Below are 19,790 nucleotides of genomic sequence, written 5' to 3' on the forward strand. Positions count from 1 at the left end.
AGGACATTAAGCCTAGCTGCTCACTTTTGTGTGGTAGATGAGAGGTGTTTTTTTTAGGGTGTGGATATTTCCTCTTTTTGCCCTTTTTATATATTTTTTCTTTTTTTTTTCTTTTTTAAAACGGTGGGTCCTACAATGTACTGCTTTAGTCTGGCCTACATCAAGCCCTTCACATGCTTTTATTGGAAGTTTAGGGGAACCCCTTTGGAATAGGGTGGATCCATGTTATTCCTTGTTGCCTCACCTAAATATTTATTAAAGAAGCAAGCACTCTGAATCTTCTCCACATGCCCTCCTGTTCCCATGTGCCCTGCTTCCTCTCTCTCTCTCTCTCTCTCTCATGGGTTTTCCTTAACCAAAATTTTTCTTTATAGTAAGTGGCTCTTCTATTCTTCCAGCCATATAGAATTTTTAATGCTAATGGCTTGATGCCATGTACTACTACTTCTATAAACACATTATCAAAAACTCAATCCAATAGGAGACCAACAAACAATCGAAAAGTTCTTATAATTGAAGTTCCCTCCCCCCCTCCCTTCACCCAAAGGCAGAAACAAAAATAGTAATAGCAAGTGATCCCATGTTGAGTTTGAAGTTTAATGTTTCATGCAACCTAAGTAGGGGAAGGAGTAGGGTTCACATGGACTTCAAATGTTATTTCATTCTCACATATACCAACTTTCAAGTACATTTATGAAACTTAGATGATTAAAAAGTTGCCAAGATATCAAGTGATGATCTTCATTGTTTCAAACAAATTAGTTAGTCTTTAGGACCTAGGAAGCATCTAGCTAGCTTGGGCTATATATATATAGTTCCAATCATTGCCTGCTCTATGAATTTGTCCTTAATTATGGTGTTGCAACGTGTCACAAAATTTATAGGCATTTATTGCTTTGTGGCTATGGAGGAAGACAAATGAAAATGTATATTTAACAATAGAATATCTTTGGTGGAATGAACAAAAAGCACTTAAAAAAGTGTACTCCTATACATGTGTTTCTAACTTGACTGGTTTGTGCATATTCATCTTTTATCTTTTGTTCGCACCAAAATAATTTGACAGTAATCATCTTTAAATTTCAAGTATGAACGCTCAGCAAAGGTGCCTTGGTTAGATTTGTTCATTTCTTGTCGTGTCTGATTAGTAATGAAGCTCAGTTCATGTCGTAGCAACAATTTTGCATGACTTGATAACAACAAAGAATTTGGAGCTCATGCCGATTACCAACATTGACTCCTAATTTCTTTTCCAGCTGAACAGTATTATTACTTATATACACATTGGTAATCAAGTTATAGTAAAGAATGAAGACATTAAATTATAAAGCTCTCATATTTGTTTAAATGAACATGTGGTACACATATTTTGTTTTCTAGTACGTACTACCTTCGACCATTCTTTTTTCACCAGGGGATATGTTATTATAAAGGGACGGGCCGATGGTCTATTCATGGGCAATGTTCTACGAAACGTTTGGGCTCAAGAATATTTGCATGTCCAATATAACAAGCTTTGAGCAAAGTATTATATATTACATATCGTGATTTTGAGGCCTTGATCAACTAAATGGGCCAGTCTCAGTACATCTCTACCTTATCTCTGTTTCGACTCTGGTTTAACTCCAACAAATAGATTTCGAAGCTATCTCGCTATGCCTGGCATGCCTACCCTATACAGAGCAAGCCCAGATGGAACAATTTCCTTACACTTAAGAATTGACTTAAGTATTTGAGAAGCCCCTTTGGACCGTGTCCATTTACAGACAATCTCGAGTTCTCTTATTATATTCAAATAATTTTTTATCTTTTAATTTAAATCCATACAAGTTTTAAATCCAAAAATAAAAATAAATCATGATTAAATCTAATATCAATTGATTTTTTTTCACATTATATATGACGTGATAATTTATATAATTACATAAAAATTGACATGATTACATAGTAACTAGTGTGAAGTAATTGGTCACATCATATGCCATATAAACAAAAAAATCAGTTAATATTAAGTCTGACAATTGTTATTTGGGTATAAAAGAATAAGAGTTTTATAACATAAATAGACATAATTCAATATTTTTTTTATTATATAAGCCTTAAAAACCCATGTTGTTTGTTTCAATTAAGAATCATTCTATTATATAGCATCCCAGCATTAAATTCAATTATAGCCCTAATGTATGTTTTTACTCAAAAAGTTAAATTCGAATAACAAATATTATATTTTATAAAACAAAGGAGGGAAATTTAGGGTTAGAAGGGGGAGGTGTTTTCAAGTTTGAATTATCTGAGAATGGAAGGGAAGAGAGATGGAAAAATCAAAGTGACCCATTCCATCCACAGCACTCAGCATTCAGCAGCCGAAATGTGAAATTTGAGGAAGCACGACTCGATAAAAATAGAGTTAGTGGAAACCCATCAACTTCAATTAGAAGCAATTAGCAGACAGACATTCCGTCCAAGAAGCCACTAACTCCCATCATATATTTTATCCCTTTTTCTTTTTTTGGGGTTTCATTTTGGTTTCAATGGCTTCTTATTAAGCGTAAAAGGTGGTCAAACTCATTTATTTTTATCATAGAAGGGTTAGGAAGTTGGGAAATGCAACCTTTTTCTTTTCCTTCCTTGTTTAATGGAAGTGACATGCACGTCTGCTTGTACCCTAACAAGGGCAATGTACGGTTTATCTGGACTTTGAAGACTTTGCTATGTTCTTTGTGAAGATATCTATATTTTTCGAGATTCAATGTCAAACTTTAATGGCTGAGCTATTTCTCCTCATGAACCTCACCTTAATTCCTATTCAACAGTATGGTGGTTTCGGAGTTGATATGAAAGGGTAGTCACAAATCTAAATTTTCAATCATGCTTCTACCTAATATCACGTTGCCATGTTCAAAATTATTATTTATAATTCTTATCATAATTTTTTAAAATTTAATTGATATAATTTGAAAGGTTTTTAATTCCATGGGGTTTTTGATTCAATGGCGACAGTGCGGCACTCATGGTTCAATTCATTGAACTAAATGTCCTTAATTATTTGCATTCTTTTGATTTTTTGTTTTTCTTAACTAAAAAACTATAAAAGATTTATAAATAAATAAATGATGAAATCCTATGAACTTAAAACACCCAATGTTGTATAATTTAAATTGGGCAGCCATATTTCCATGTATATTTTTTTAATGTAAATATCATTTATTATATGATATAATATAATTTTAGAGTGTGTAAAGATAATATAATTTAGAAATTTAATAATTGCAAGCTTTTCTTTTCTTTTCTTTTCTTTTTGAAGAATATAATTAGGAGTCTAGTTATCTTCGAAGAAAAAAAAGGTCTAGCTAGCTAGCTCGCATTCCTAACAAAACAAAATTGCATACACTTACCTTTATAAAGCTTATGGAAATGCTATGCCTCCCCACGAAGGGGGCAGCCATAATTGAAGAAGTTCAAGCAATTTCTTTTATTTTACTTTTCTTTTTCATTTTTATTTTTTTCTCTTTTTTTAACATGTGCCACCACGTGGACATGGCTAAGCCATTCATGCTCACGTAATAATTAGATTAACCAATTCCCATGCGTTGATGCACGTGTAGTCCTAGCTGTTAAATTAATTTGTCATTTAAGTAAAGTTTTTCCAATTTTTAATTCAAAAAGATTTAATGTGCCATTTTAGACAACTAATATTCACAATCCCATGGCCCCATCTCAATTTATTTTCATTTTATTTGTATATTAATAATTTTGTTAAGATATGTTGATTATTCAATGGTATTACAAAAATAAAGAGAAAATTGTGAAAAATAACCTTCCTCATAAGCTCAATTCAAAAATATCATTTTTTATAATTTTAACTATTTTTGATCAATTTTTTATATGATTTGACAATAATACCCTTTAAACAATTTCAGACAAATTAAAATGGTTTCAGTTTTCTCTCTCCCACCATTCAGATAAAAATTTCAAAATTAAATCTCAATTTCTCTCTCTACTCAAATATGTCTATCTCGCCATCCAATTCGCATATATGACATTAAGCTCTTCTTTATTTTATTTTATTTTTTATTATGGTGGATCTTGGGGTTCTTAAGGGTGATGAATAGTGATTTTACTCTTTGCAGGCAGTGATTTTGCTCAGGGAGAAAGAACAGTTAAAGCATGTTTAATGACTTTTATGGTGGTTCACGGTTTTATTGTGTTTGGGATTGGGATGATTGTTAAGCATTTATTAGGGATTTTGATTTTTTTTTACGGGATTTTGTGTTGAAATTGTTCAGAGAATATTTTGTAAAGAGGGTATATTTTATTTTTGTATAAGAGGAGTGAGCAAGACCTCCCGATGGGGATATATTTTCTCTTGCTTTAGAGGGTTATAGAGTTTTGTAACCTATCTTTTATGAAATGCACAATTTCATGGCTTAGCAAAAAAAAAATATGTGTTTTAGGTTCTTGAGTTTATTGATTTATTCATAGAACCCCAAAATTGAGTTTACTGGTTTTTAGCTATTGCATGACTTAATCACCGAGTGACTAGTTTTTAGTCATTACGTGATTGGTTTTAGGCATTACGTGACTAGTTTTTATACATTGCATGACTGATTTTTAAGCAATGCCTAAGTCACACAATGCCTTACTAACTAGTCACGCAATGCCTTACTAACAAGTCACTCAATGCCTTACTAACAAGTCACGCAATGCCTATCAACTAGTCATGCAATGCCTTATTAGAAACTAGTCACGTAATGCCTTATCAAAAACTATTCACGTAATGCCCAAAGTTAGTCACGCAATGCCTATCAACTAGTCATGCAATGCCTTATCAGAAACTAATCACGCAATGTCTTATCAAAAACTAGTCACGCAATGCCCAAAATCAATCACGCAATGCCTATTAACTAGTCACGCAATGCCTTATCAAAAATCAGTCACGTAATGCCCAAAGTCAGTCACGCAATATCCAAAGTCAGTCACGCAATGCCTAAAAACTAGTCACATAATTCCTAAAAATCACCAAAACTAATGAATTCTATTTAACAATATCAACAACTTCAAACGATACACCATATTCCATTCAACAATATAATTAACAAATATAAATGATCAAAATGTTCGAAAGTTTTTCTTCATATATCAAAAATCACTCTAAAATGTTTAAAAATACTCAAAACGCTCACAGGTTTTCTTCGTGTATCAAAAACTACTCCAGAATGCTCAAAATGCTTAAACATTTTTCTTTCTGATAAAGAATACTCCAGAGATGAATAGTCTGGTTAGGAAAGCTCAAAAAATATGAGTTAGTTTGAAGCGCAAACCTAAACATACTTGACTCGTTAATAAGTTTCAGGTTGAGGCGCGGAGCCTAGCAAATGAGTTAGTTTCATTAAGGACAATTTTCTCTAATTTTTTTTCTTTTGGCTAAAAACAGATAAAATTATAGGGAGGACCATTCTTAAAAACGTCTTATGCCTCAGGCCCATTTATGAAAAGTACTCAAAAATAAATCCTCGTAAGGTTAATGCACTTTCTTCCCGAAAAAGTGATGGTAATAATTACAAAGTTAATTTTGAATAAAAAGACAAATATACCATTTGTTAATTATTTCTTTTCTATCTTTTTCTCTCTTTTTTCTCTTATTCCCAAGACAATTTTTAACTACAAAAATTATGAGATTTATTTAGCTATGAAATTTTAATTAGTTTTACAATCATCTTTAATTACTATCAAATTATATTTTAATTAAATTATATTTTAACTCAATTGTATATTAAATATTTTAAAATTTTCTTTAATTCAATTATATATTTAGACAACTTATAATTTTTGGGCAAAAAAAATTAAGAATTTAGATATATATATATATATATATATATATATATATATATATATATATATATATATATAGAGAGAGTGTGTGTGTGTGTGTGTGTGTGTGTGTGTGTGTGTGTGTGGGTAAGAGAGAGAAATGAGTGCTTTTGCAAGTGGGTAGGGAGGTGATGAAACGATTATGGGTCAATGGCAACAAGGGTTTCAAGGCACTAAGATTCACAGTCAGTTAGAGTTAACACAGTAGAAGAGGTCTCTATTTATGGTTTTTGTAGATAATCTGAATGTTGGGGTTTCATGGGTGAATAATAAAAAGGCTTTCGATCAATTTGGAGTGGTGGTGGACGTGTTCATTCTGCATCAATCGCGGCAAAGAGTTATCAATTTTGCTTTCCTATGGTATAAAGAAGTGAGGGAATTGCAATTGGTAGTCTAACATGGTAATGGCATGTTCTTGTCATGAAAAAAAATTACTATAAAGAAAGCTTTGGTGGAGAATAGGGCTAAGGTCATTCTCTTTAGAGTTCATCCAATGGTTTTTTCCAACATTCAAGGCATTTTCAAGATGTATTAATGGGTACAAGGGAAAGGAAAGGCTCATTGTGGAGAAAGAATGAAGAAAATGATGATGGGAGAAGAGGTGAGAAATGTGGCATAAAGGTTTTTATTCTTATATCAAATTTGGATTCATCGAAAAAAAGTGAAATTGGAACCATTCATGAAATATGCCATTTAAGTATCATAGAAAAGAGCCTTGCAAGGGAGGGTATTGAGGTCTGTGATAGGCTAACTGGTGGACTCAGGGTACTTGTCACCTTCTATGACAATGGTGAAATCGAAACTCTACTTAAAGATCAAACTCAAATGCTAAATCTTCAAAAGCATCATGCAATTCATCAAAAGTATATGAATTAAGTTCACAAGATGAAAAAATTACATTTATCTCTTCAAGAGCCATGAGGCATAATTTAATCTGATTTGAGAATTCATTTTTGCTTGACTCATTGTCTGCATTTGCCATGTTACTTGTTCAGCATTGATTCTCACAAGACTTATTTTCCAATTCCTTTTCCATCTTTGTTTCTCCATATAACTCTCTAATTTCTTTCAAATTTTCTAGGTACTTTTTCACATAAACACTCTATTGTATTCTTCATAATCAAGTGCACAAATAAGAGTGTGCATGGCTTTAGAGTTTATTTGTATTCTTCTCATTTCAGCTTCAATCCACTTATATTTTTGGGAGTTTCTTACCATTTACCTAATTAGTAATCATAGGGATGAAAGAACTATCGGTAATGACATCCCACATCTCATAGTCATAAGCCCTAACATAAATGGACATTCTAATACTCCAGTAAAGATAGTTTGATCCATCAAATAGAAGTGGTCTATTGGTGGATTAACCCTTAGCAACAACATATTTTTGTAGAGGCATTTGGATCTCTTCTAAAAATGTTAAGCCTTAAAAATGATGGTTAGGCTTTGATACCACTTATTGGTCCCAAAAAGAGTGTTAGAGAAGGTGAATAGTACTTTTGAAATAACATGAAATTCTTTCCACGTTAAGAGCTAATTGGGGGAATTTGATAATAGAAATTTAAAGCTTGTTGGAGGACTAATTGAATAGTTAAGAATAAAAGGAAAATAAAAGAAAGTAGACAAAGCACAATGATTGACAGTGGTTTGGTCCCTTTCACCTACATCCACTACCTTGACCTCCCAATCAAGGATTTCCAAAACAATTCATTAAAATCACTAGAATTCCCAAGCTTCCATTAAGTTTTTATGATAGCTTTTCATAAGTTTAGCCATAACCTTTAACAATGATTTTTTCCAAGATCAATCAAAACCCAAAACTAACTTTTCTAAAGCTAAGTTAGAACTTACAACAACAACTAAGCTGACCCAAGGTTGATCCACCCTTTAAAGTGTCTATCACACTTTAAGTAAACAAGAAATAGAGAAAAGATGAAGTACAATTGATCACCTAGTTGATCTACGACGGAAAAGTTAAGCTCAAACACATTTTCAAAACATAAGAGAGAAATACAAGTGTAAAGAAAAGGTTTTTGATCTTCTAAGCTCAAAATCACTTTAGATGGCTTCTTTATATGATTTTTGACTATTGGTGAGGCTTTAAATACTTGAAAAATCATTTTTAGCCATTGGAGACAAAAACTAGCCGTTGTGCCATTATTGTGTCCTTTGTGCTTAATTTCAAATGTGCAGATTGTGCTTCATTAATTAATTAATGGTAGGCTTTAACCGATTAAGCTTTCTCTGACTTGCACACTGCTTCTTCGTGTTAATCAATTAACGACATCTTTAACTAATTAATAACCTTCTGTTTTTAGGCACCATCAAGCATTGTTTTTGGCTAGCCTCCTTTCAACCGATTAATATTCCCTTTAACTAATTCAAGCTTCTCTCCATTCATCCTTAACTGATGAAAATGGGCTCCAACTTATTAAGAAATCTTCAACTTTAAATCTCTTGGTTTAGTGCCATGGACAATCATCAATATTTTGAATTTGAATTTTAGCGTTTCTTGACACTTTAACTTTGATCCTTAACTAGTTAACTTCTTTCCTTTAATCGATTAAACGGCTTCTGTTTTGCATCCAACACCTGCTTACCTGATTAAACCTTGTGTTAACTATTTAAGACCTTTCTATCTGTCATTAGTGTAGTGCCCATAATTACTTTAATTGATTTAGGATCTATGTTACTCGGTTAAGACTAATTTGTCTTCATTAAAGCTTTTTCTTCTTTGCTTGTTTAACTAATTAACCCATCTTGCAACTGAACGAGCATCTTGACTTGCTTTCAATTACCAAATATATTAATGAATTTAAGCTTTCTCTTGCACACTTAAATAATATAATTAGACACCAATGAATTGGAATGTTTTGTTATCATTTAAAACACATTGAGTTTACATTTTCTCTTTTATTTTTGATGATGACAAAACACTCTTAAATTAAGAGTGCAACGTCTATGTTCAACATGAATGCTTCAAATCTTTATGCATAATGAGTTGGTCCCCCTTAGTTAATGCATCTAGCTTTCTTTAAAGATTTGCAATAAAATATTTATAATATCCATAGTAACTAGGCAAGAGATATTGAATATCCATAATAACTAGTACATAATATTCAACAAAACCATTATTAAGCATCACACACATAAATTAAACATGAAGACCTATCAAACTCTATTTAACTTAGTTTTCCTTCTCTCTTTTTTTTTTCATCATTAAAAAAGATATTCAAAACTTTCCCTTAATGAGTGCATCTAGATTTTCCTTTAATTTTTGAATCAGACTTTAATGAATGGGAATCATAAGCACTCATACATCTAAGTCATACAAGCTTATAGATATAGTTCAAAAACTTCAAGAGTCAAGCTTGTAACTATGTAAGAAAAAATGTATGGGAGTTAAATCATTTCAAGAACTGGTCAAGGATTGCTCAAATAATGTTCAAGAAAATTTGATAATTTTGTCATAATTAAAACTATAATAATTCTAAAGCTAACAACTTTGACTGTTTTCAAATATGGTTAACCAAGTTGGTTTCGTATGATAGTAGTACGGTGCAACAAGAGTTTGTTTATTAGGTTCAAATAGAGAAGATTCCTATACATGTTTGGCATTTGAAAATATTTAAGCTAATTGGTGATAGTTGAGGAGAATTCATCATGGTAAATCCGATCACACTGTCCATGAATTGCTTTCACATGGAATGATACTGGTGAAAGTTGCAAAGTTTGGAAAAAATCTCAACATATAGCACGATGCAGATAGGTGATGGCCAATTTGCTAATTGTGCTACGATAATGGAGGTTTTGAAAGTTGCACCACATGCACCATGAAAAGGGCTAAATGAAACAGATAAGTTGCCTAAGAGCCAACAAATGATACCTCTAAAAATAAGGGGTGTTTGGATGCTGAACCTACATAGATGTTAAACTTAAAAGACGTCAACAATAAGTATGTAGAGTGTTTCATGGGTGACAAACTCCAAAAGAATTTGAACTCGGCGCTAGCCAATCAAATTTCAAATGGGATTTTAGTCAAAAATACTTTTCAATATTATCCAAGGATTTGGATAATAAAGGTGATAGGATGCATGATGTGGACCTACTATTTGCTTTGGATAATGGCCTTTCTATGTGTCTAAAAAAGATAAACTTTACGAATGACAATAAACTAGTGGAAAATGAGGGAGAGAAAGAGAGAAAAAAGGTGGCTTATTTGGATAAAAAAGAGAATCATTTAGAGTTTAATGCTATTTCAAATCAATTGGATGAGGTGGGGCTAAGTGGGCTCTTAGATGTTGCACCATTGGTAACAGTGAATAGCCAACTATACAGAGTACAGTGGCTATCAGATAAAGATGAAGTTAATCTTTTGTTCTAAAAATCAAATCAAGATGAGCAGAAGTCATGTGATATTGATTTGGGGGTAATAAAGGCATTAAATGCAAAAAATGTGGTTTGGGAAAATAATAGATTGTCAAATCTGCAAGTCATGGCTTTTGTTGAAGAACATGCCTACAAAAGTGATGCTAAGCATGGGGAAGAAATTGAGACAATCAATGCAACAAAATGGGGAAGAGGTAGGCCACATGGGAAGAAAAATCAACCTAATAAAAACAAAAATTATGTTGGGGGCCAAAACCTAAGAAACAGTAAATATTTTACAAATGTGGTTGACAAGATGAATCGAGATATTGACCTACTCTCAAATTCATATCTCAATTTGACAAAAGCAGAGGTTGTTTGGGCAATGAATAATATGGTAAGACTGGAATTCCTTGATTCAAGAGAAGATTCAATAATAAACTATGATGGCTTTCCAACATGAGGAGAAAGGCATTGAAGCTCAGTGATACATGAGTTTTCGTTCTTTATAAAGTTGACTTTTTTAATGACTGTACTAACACAGAATGAACAAGGTTTGTGCAGAGAGGAGAAAGAAGATGTCACGGCCCGGAACTCCCATCGAGCCCGTGACAACCGCCGCGACGTTTCGATCGACATTCATTACTCGGAATGTCAACCGAAACCCCGCAAGGCTTTAATATCAGCTTCTCATTTCCCCTGTGGGTAACTGTTTCCAAATACCACATTCTAAAAGATTTTAAACTGTTTCCAACTTAAACAAATAAAATAATATTTTTCGTCTCACAAGGGGTATATTGGTCATTTATCCCAAAAATCTCAAAATCATCTAAAAATATAGTATGTAAGTGGAAAACACATATTTCATAATCAAAAATAATTTTGGATGTCTAAAACATTCGTTTAAAATGGAATTATGACTGTTAAAATAAAATAAAATTATTAAATAAAATATTCAATTTTCACATAAAAATATATTTTAAGAACACTGTATAAATAATTTTTATAGCGTAAAAGCAAAGTAAATTCTTACATACCATAATACAGATAACCAAAGGATAGAATTTAATTTACAGTGACACGTGGGCCCACGAATGACCAAAAGTAGCAAAAGAAATGAACCTACAGTCTTTGGATGTGGCAAGTTCAACTGTAATCCTCGCCGATATCAGTTATCTACAATCTATTCTGAGCCTGAAATGGGTGGAAATGAGGGTGGTGAGATTATAAAATCCCAGTGAGTAAACAAACATCACTCAAAATATCTAAAGTCGAGTAAAAGGAGACTATTAAAACATTTCATCAAACTGTAATTTATCATCTTTCAACTTATTTCAACCAAATGAAATCAATTTATTTAAAGCAAGTAACCAGTATGGCTTATGAATTTCTTAAAAAGCTTGGCTCATGCCAAAAATTATTATCATACTCAGTTATTTGGGATACCTTGGCCGAGGGCTATCCCAACTGAGTCCGCCAAGGCTATTAGAAAGTCATGTTTTTATTTTGAAAACATAGCCATTCCTTGACGTTGGCCGAGTTCCCCTTCACGAGGTGGTTTGGCGTGAAGTGAACTCTAAAAGTTATACCTCAGGAGTTACCCTACTCGCCTCTCCAACCGAGGTAAAAATATAACAGGATTCCGTGCCCCTCTAATAGGCTAGTCCACAGAATCCAGCCCACTGCAGCAGGTCAAACCCACCATACAATAAAATTTTGACAGCATGACAGGGCTAATATATTACTACCCAGCCTGCAAGGGTAAAATAAAGCAACTCATATAATTCATAAAAAACACAGCCCAACCAGTCATGCCAATACAATAACATAAGCCATTAATTCAATTTTAAATTTACAACATATCAGTGGTCTCCAATTACTCTATTTTCAAAATCGTTATTTCGTTTCAAGACAATTTATAAAATATTTTCATTTAAACTCATTTTGTTTACAAAACATAAAAATTTACCATTTGAACTCATTTTCATAAAATTCACCAAAACCGAATAAAAACATACTTTAGATAATTAAAATGATGGTAAGGTTACTCACCGTGTCTAGAGTGAGGATTTTCGAAATACTCAGACTATTGGTTCTCGGGTGCAATTCCCTTGCCTTTATCAGAGGACTCACCACCTTGACACAGTACAAAATCGAGAAATTCACCACATTGGTACTAAATTGAAATTAAACTAATTTAGACTACTAATGCTTGATATGGAATGCAAAAATGTCTAAATTTTTGTCGAAATGCGGTGTTAGCCTATTTTGGTCTTTTACCCGATAAATCGATATACGCGTCCGTTTAAACTCCAAATTAATTTTTTTCAGTTTCTATACCTCAATTGCACCCAAATTGACTTAATGTCCCTCAGTGTGGTGCAAATTATCAGTCCCGATAGCAAATTACAAAAATACCCCTAGTGGGTAAAAATTTATATTTTTGCTCCAAAAATTCCCATTATTTTTCTAGGCTCATAATTCATCATTATTCATCATAATTCCTCAGATAAACATCAAGATCAGCAGCCAATATTTCCCTAGAAAATTCAGCATAATGGGTTTCAATGGGAAAAAATTATATTTCTAGCTTATTTTTGCTATATTTCAATATAACTTAACTAAAATCACTTAATTCAATTAAAATCAACCAAAAATCAAGCTCAAAACTCATCCATGGAGGTTTGGCCAGCATGGGTGTCCATACCCACTTTCTAATTTTGCATAGAAATGAGAAAAAAATGCATGGGTAGTGAAAATCACAAGGAAAATCAATGAAATTTACCTTTTTAATGCTTGATTTCTTGATTTCTCTTGATTTTCCCCAAATTTTTCAGGTAGGATTCTTGTTTTTGTTTTTCCCCTTTTCTCCCCTGGTTTGGACAGCTGAAGAAGATGAGAATTCCGGAATTTTTACCTTTTTAAAGGCTAAAATAATATAATATTATTTTATTCATTTTTTTAATGTTTTATTAATTCCTTAAATTCTAGCCATCCATTTGTTTCCAAATTTTCACCATACACTTGTCCCACATATCCATAGCTTAGGTAAAATTCTCAGACTTATCCAAAGTCTTGGTGGAGTAATTTTTAAAATTTACACTTTTACCCCCGTAAAAGTCAAAAATTACATTTTTGCCCCAAAAATTGAAAAATTGCCCATAGACATATTTTTCATCCCTTATACTCATACCATTCTCCAATTTGTCAAATTTGATCTAAATTCTCTCAAAATCTCAAATTTTGTTCGCGGGTGGCAAAATTACGATTTTGCCCCTACACTCTAGAAATCACTGGAATTAAACTTTTTCACTGCCAAACCCTCAAATTATACTCCAATACTCAAATCATACTCCAATAAGTCAAATGGGGCTAAAAAATTTCTTTTCTAAAAATTCCCATTGTATCCTTGGGTGGCAAATGACCATTTTGCCCCTAGACTGTAAAAATTCTAGTTTGACTTCAAATTGATCCTCGAACTCTAAATCACCATATTAAACCATTCTGGGACTTTAATATTCTTAATTTCATTTTAAATTCTCTATTTGATCTAGTTCGAGACTTAAATTAACTTAATTGTACCATTTGGTACATTGTCGTCTTTTAACGATTTTTCTTTCAAGGCTTTCCAAGTATACAAGCATATTGTCAATCATATGAATGACATGGAAAGTATTTTATAAGGTCGGGCTTGACAACACTACCCCCCTTAAAATAAAATTTTGACCTCAAAATTTCATGTGCTGAACTCAGAGAAAATGTGGGGGTATTGTTTTCTCATCTAATGCTTGACTTCTTATGTCCTCCCCTTTATAGTGAATTTCGATTTGTTCACCTCATTTACCTCCAATTCAACTCAAGTACTTCGCTTATGCCTATTATTATCCTTTAAAATCATATCAACAATAACCTTCACAATTATGATCTTTTATATCGAGACACCAAGCATGCTTCTATTACTATCATTAAGCTTGAACCATAACTCCATCTCAATCATACCAATTTCGATCGCATTTTATTCTTATTTAGGTATACCAATCACTATCTTATTACTTCATTCCATATCAAACTTCTCGACTTTCATTCATTCATCCTATCCTCATACACTATTATGTAGTTTGCAATATCATTAACACGCCATACTCATTCCTGTACATATACTCAGCGTTCAGGAAAATTAATGGCTTTAATTATTTCTACTTATTTCATGTTTACTTTGCATTTAGGAAATTTCAATCTTCTTAATCCTATTAATCCATCTCATATGGCTTAATCGTACTATAGATTATATTCCCTTAACTATTTCTCCAAAATTCCTTAGGTCACCATAAATCGTCTTCTGATAAGATTCTTAATCGTTACATTATCTATACAACTCATCAAATATATTGAGTTCAAATCTTGAACCACTAAAACCATTATTCATTTAGTTGGGTACATCACTACTCCACACATACATATACATATACATTCAAATGTCTATATTCCTCATTATGTATACGAGTCTCTGTTTTCAAATGCCTTCAGACTAATTTCTCTTAATTCATTCCCATCCACAATCAAGATTCAATAGAATAAGCTTCATAATTCATACAAATTCTCATCATGCCTGTGTATAGTTCCTCATCATTTATATACTTATATTCTCTTCTTATCGTTTCCAATTATATGCTTAAGTTTCCTTGTACTTTATATCATTGCATCACAATGTCATCTCCATTGAATTATAATCTATTATGCGTGTATGTTTTATAATCCCATTGGTATCTCAAAAATTTATCTTGACTTGATCATTGCATCTTATGCAATACTACAATTCCTAAAAGTCATCCTTATTCCTCGATTATCCTTCATGTCTCCTATATATTGTATCCTTATTGCATTTCGATATTGATTTGTCACTTAAAACTCAGATTCATTTGAATCATGTATGCCTCACGCATTTTCGAATTCCAATTCCCATAATATATTAAGAAAGTTTCATTATCTGACTTCATTATCAAGGTTAACTTCTATCATCCTTTATTCCACTCTTTCATATGAATATAACATCATTCTTCCTTAACTAATTTACAAATTGTACTTGAAATTACAAGACTTGAAACTAAATTCTCCTCAAGTACTTTTTAATGTTAATACTTATACCACTCTCAGCTTATAGCTTCCTTTTTATAACTACATAACTTAGTGCTTGCTTTCACAAGATCCATGGTAGAACTTCTCTTGAGTATTTCCTTAGGGATATTTATTTTAAATTTATGTCTCACAACATATGATCATTTAACCCGTAACTTAGCCATTTGGCTCCTTAGCAAGTTTCAAAGTCACGCATCTTATGCCCATCGTGTATAACTTATAATTCTTTCTCAAGGGCGTGTAAACATTCTTGAAACACTTAATCACTTATTTACTCTTTTATACACCAAGTATATCATTTCCATAAAAGCATGCCCAACTACTCATGCTTCAATTTATCTCCATGGGTTTCTAGCATGTCACCTAGTTTACTTGTGTTGTTACTAATCCTTTCCTTTCAACAAGGTCAAGACAAGATCAGTATATTCTCATAACAATATTCTATATAAACTCATTTGCTATATCATTATTGAAATCTTTATTTACATTTTCCTCACTTGCTATTGACATCTCTTATCAGTATCTCATACATTCATCTAACCTTTCGCTCGCTTCCTCTTTAGTCTTTAACAAGACTTAATCTCTTGTCTTCTTTATTTCTTAAGATTTGACTTCAGTCATCATATTATTCATCTTAACACTCCACATGTTAATTTATTTTTATGTAGCCATCTCAAAAATTCTCTAACTTTTCTTTCTCTTACATGCCAATATATGTAAGGCAATAAAAAAAAACTTTGCAATTTTACTCATCATCTTTATCTTAATACCTCCCAATGCACTTAATACTCCAAACAACAAAGCTTAGCATGAAAACCAATGACCATTCTTCAACTCGTGAGTTTTATCTTCATGCCACTCTCAATTTGCTCTTACTTTCTAGCCATTAGGGGTTCTTAACGTGACAGCGTTTGATAGTCAGTACTGTGGCGTTGCAACGGTTTGAATTCACTTTATCTTAGCAACTCTTCCACCTTTAAAGCTACTGCCTCAATTATTCACAATCGTGTGGCTTCCCTTCGAGTCTATACCACAATTAGCAAGACTAACTTTCTATCACAAGTGTGCGATCAAAACATTGATTTAAAGTATTTATTTTGCCACTAACATTCATATATCTTTACCATAACATTTAATACAAGTTTGCTTAAGCAAAAATCTCCAAATTTATTCATAGCTACATGTATCTCAAATTGCTCATCACTTATCATCAGTCAATAAATCCCACTCGAAAATACCCTTTCCATATTGTATAGTGATTTCACCATATAGCATTACTGCACTATGTTCCTCCATTCCACTATCATGCATACTCCATAGAAATTAATTAAAAGATTTACGTACCTTAACTAATGCTAATTCTATTTAATCATATCTTAAATACTTCAAACTTGTAAATTACAACTCCAAATGTATGTCCATATATTGATAATCTTTATATATTTCATGAGCATGAAAACTACAACTTACAAACTAGCTTTCTATCATACATACTTTATTAGAGCACTAATTTCAACTTATTTAATCTACCCTTGGTGGTATGTCAAAATCATCCCTGTCTCGGTTGCAATCCAGAGGAATCTCTCCTCTGTATATCCGTATGAGCTGGTGGAGATGGAGCAGCTACCGTAGCCCGTCCTAACTGTGGACAATCTCTCCTAATGTGACCCAGTTGATCACAATGAAAACATCGTGCAGGCCCTCTGCACAGCCCAACATGATAATTCCCACAATTTCTGCATCTACGTGAACTTCCTGAAACAGAGGAGTTTTTGCCCCTGTTTGGTGGCTGACTAGAAGATACACTTAGACTTCTCCTTTTTGCTAACTCAGCTCGCAGACTCTTATTTTCATTCGCAAGCTTCTCGGCTCTTAAAGCCATTCGCACCACCTCTTTAGCCACGGTTGCGTCCGACTCACCCATAAAAGAAACACAACTATGTTGCCTAGCCTCTTTAAGCTTCTTAGAATCAGAAACATCCAGCACTGGTGGTGGGACAGGAGGTGGGGATGGTGGTACTGAAGGAGCAGCCAGAGGAACTGTAGGAAGAACTTGACCAGCCTGAGCCTGGCCAGCAATAGCAGTAAAGAAGGCTGCTAATGCTTGAACTGCCTCAAGAGGCATAGCAAGAATACTAGTAAGTGGCAGAGGAGGTGGAGGATGTGGAGGAGTCTCGATTTGTTCAGCAGCAGGTGCTGCCCGAATGGTGGATGCAGTCGATTCCTCCTCTATTGCACCTAACTGACGACGTTGAAAACAACCTCTTCCCCTCCCAGCTGATCTAGTGAAAGGTGGTTGTTTGCGTCGAGGAGACATAATAATCTATAAGAGGGAACAAAGTGAGTTTAGGCAACCTCAGGCTCTATATGCTTATGCATGTATTTTATTCAACCTAACCTAACTTAACTCGGGGCCACACTGACACTGTAAATTTTTAAAACAGCTTTAAAATAACTTTAAACCCAAAACTCTAATCTTTCAAACCAACAGCTCTGATACCAACTTAATTGTCATGGCCCGGAACTCCCATCGAGCCCGTGACAACCGCCGCGACGTTTCGATCGACATTCATTACTCGGAATGTCAACCGAAACCCCGCAAGGCTTTAATATCAGCTTCTCATTTCCCCTGTGGGTAACTGTTTCCAAATACCACATTCTAAAAGATTTTAAACTGTTTCCAACTTAAACAAATAAAATAATATTTTTCGTCTCACAAGGGGTATATTGGTCATTTATCCCAAAAATCTCAAAATCATCTAAAAATATAGTATGTAAGTGGAAAACACATATTTCATAATCAAAAATAATTTTGGATGTCTAAAACATTCGTTTAAAATGGAATTATGACTGTTAAAATAAAATAAAATTATTAAATAAAATATTCAATTTTCACATAAAAATATATTTTAAGAACACTGTATAAATAATTTTTATAGCGTAAAAGCAAAGTAAATTCTTACATACCATAATACAGATAACCAAAGGATAGAATTTAATTTACAGTGACACGTGGGCCCACGAATGACCAAAAGTAGCAAAAGAAATGAACCTACAGTCTTTGGATGTGGCAAGTTCAACTGTAATCCTCGCCGATATCAGTTATCTACAATCTATTCTGAGCCTGAAATGGGTGGAAATGAGGGTGGTGAGATTATAAAATCCCAGTGAGTAAACAAACATCACTCAAAATATCTAAAGTCGAGTAAAAGGAGACTATTAAAACATTTCATCAAACTGTAATTTATCATCTTTCAACTTATTTCAACCAAATGAAATCAATTTATTTAAAGCAAGTAACCAGTATGGCTTATGAATTTCTTAAAAAGCTTGGCTCATGCCAAAAATTATTATCATACTCAGTTATTTGGGATACCTTGGCCGAGGGCTATCCCAACTGAGTCCGCCAAGGCTATTAGAAAGTCATGTTTTTATTTTGAAAACATAGCCATTCCTTGACGTTGGCCGAGTTCCCCTTCACGAGGTGGTTTGGCGTGAAGTGAACTCTAAAAGTTATACCTCAGGAGTTACCCTACTCGCCTCTCCAACCGAGGTAAAAATATAACAGGATTCCGTGCCCCTCTAATAGGCTAGTCCACAGAATCCAGCCCACTGCAGCAGGTCAAACCCACCATACAATAAAATTTTGACAGCATGACAGGGCTAATATATTACTACCCAGCCTGCAAGGGTAAAATAAAGCAACTCATATAATTCATAAAAAACACAGCCCAACCAGTCATGCCAATACAATAACATAAGCCATTAATTCAATTTTAAATTTACAACATATCAGTGGTCTCCAATTACTCTATTTTCAAAATCGTTATTTCGTTTCAAGACAATTTATAAAATATTTTCATTTAAACTCATTTTGTTTACAAAACATAAAAATTTACCATTTGAACTCATTTTCATAAAATTCACCAAAACCGAATAAAAACATACTTTAGATAATTAAAATGATGGTAAGGTTACTCACCGTGTCTAGAGTGAGGATTTTCGAAATACTCAGACTATTGGTTCTCGGGTGCAATTCCCTTGCCTTTATCAGAGGACTCACCACCTTGACACAGTACAAAATCGAGAAATTCACCACATTGGTACTAAATTGAAATTAAACTAATTTAGACTACTAATGCTTGATATGGAATGCAAAAATGTCTAAATTTTTGTCGAAATGCGGTGTTAGCCTATTTTGGTCTTTTACCCGATAAATCGATATACGCGTCCGTTTAAACTCCAAATTAATTTTTTTCAGTTTCTATACCTCAATTGCACCCAAATTGACTTAATGTCCCTCAGTGTGGTGCAAATTATCAGTCCCGATAGCAAATTACAAAAATACCCCTAGTGGGTAAAAATTTATATTTTTGCTCCAAAAATTCCCATTATTTTTCTAGGCTCATAATTCA

General features: G+C 33.1%; 1 protein-coding gene across 1 annotated transcript; it reads right to left on the bottom strand.

The window, feature by feature from the left end:
* Positions 1-14,327: 14,327 nt before the first annotated feature.
* Positions 14,328-18,456, bottom strand: LOC148763175 (uncharacterized). The gene is made up of 3 exons (XM_088805749.1): positions 18,432-18,456; positions 17,180-17,698; positions 14,328-14,345 (listed from the first exon to the last, which is right to left on the bottom strand). The coding sequence occupies exons 2-3, from the start codon at positions 17,690-17,692 to the stop codon at positions 14,328-14,330; spliced, it is 531 nt and encodes a 176-aa protein (XP_088661875.1). The 5' UTR covers positions 17,693-17,698; positions 18,432-18,456.
* Between the last annotated feature and the right edge of the window lie 1,334 nt (positions 18,457-19,790).

Source organism: Theobroma cacao, chromosome 4 (genome assembly GCF_053813885.1).
Source record: "Theobroma cacao isolate CCN51 chromosome 4, ASM5381388v1, whole genome shotgun sequence".
Taxonomy (NCBI): Eukaryota; Viridiplantae; Streptophyta; class Magnoliopsida; order Malvales; family Malvaceae; genus Theobroma; species Theobroma cacao.

Excerpts from the sequence above, each read along its gene's own strand:
- LOC148763175 (XM_088805749.1), bottom strand. The coding sequence starts at position 17,692 with ATGTCTCCTCGACGCAAACAACCACCTTTCACTAGATCAGCTGGGAGG.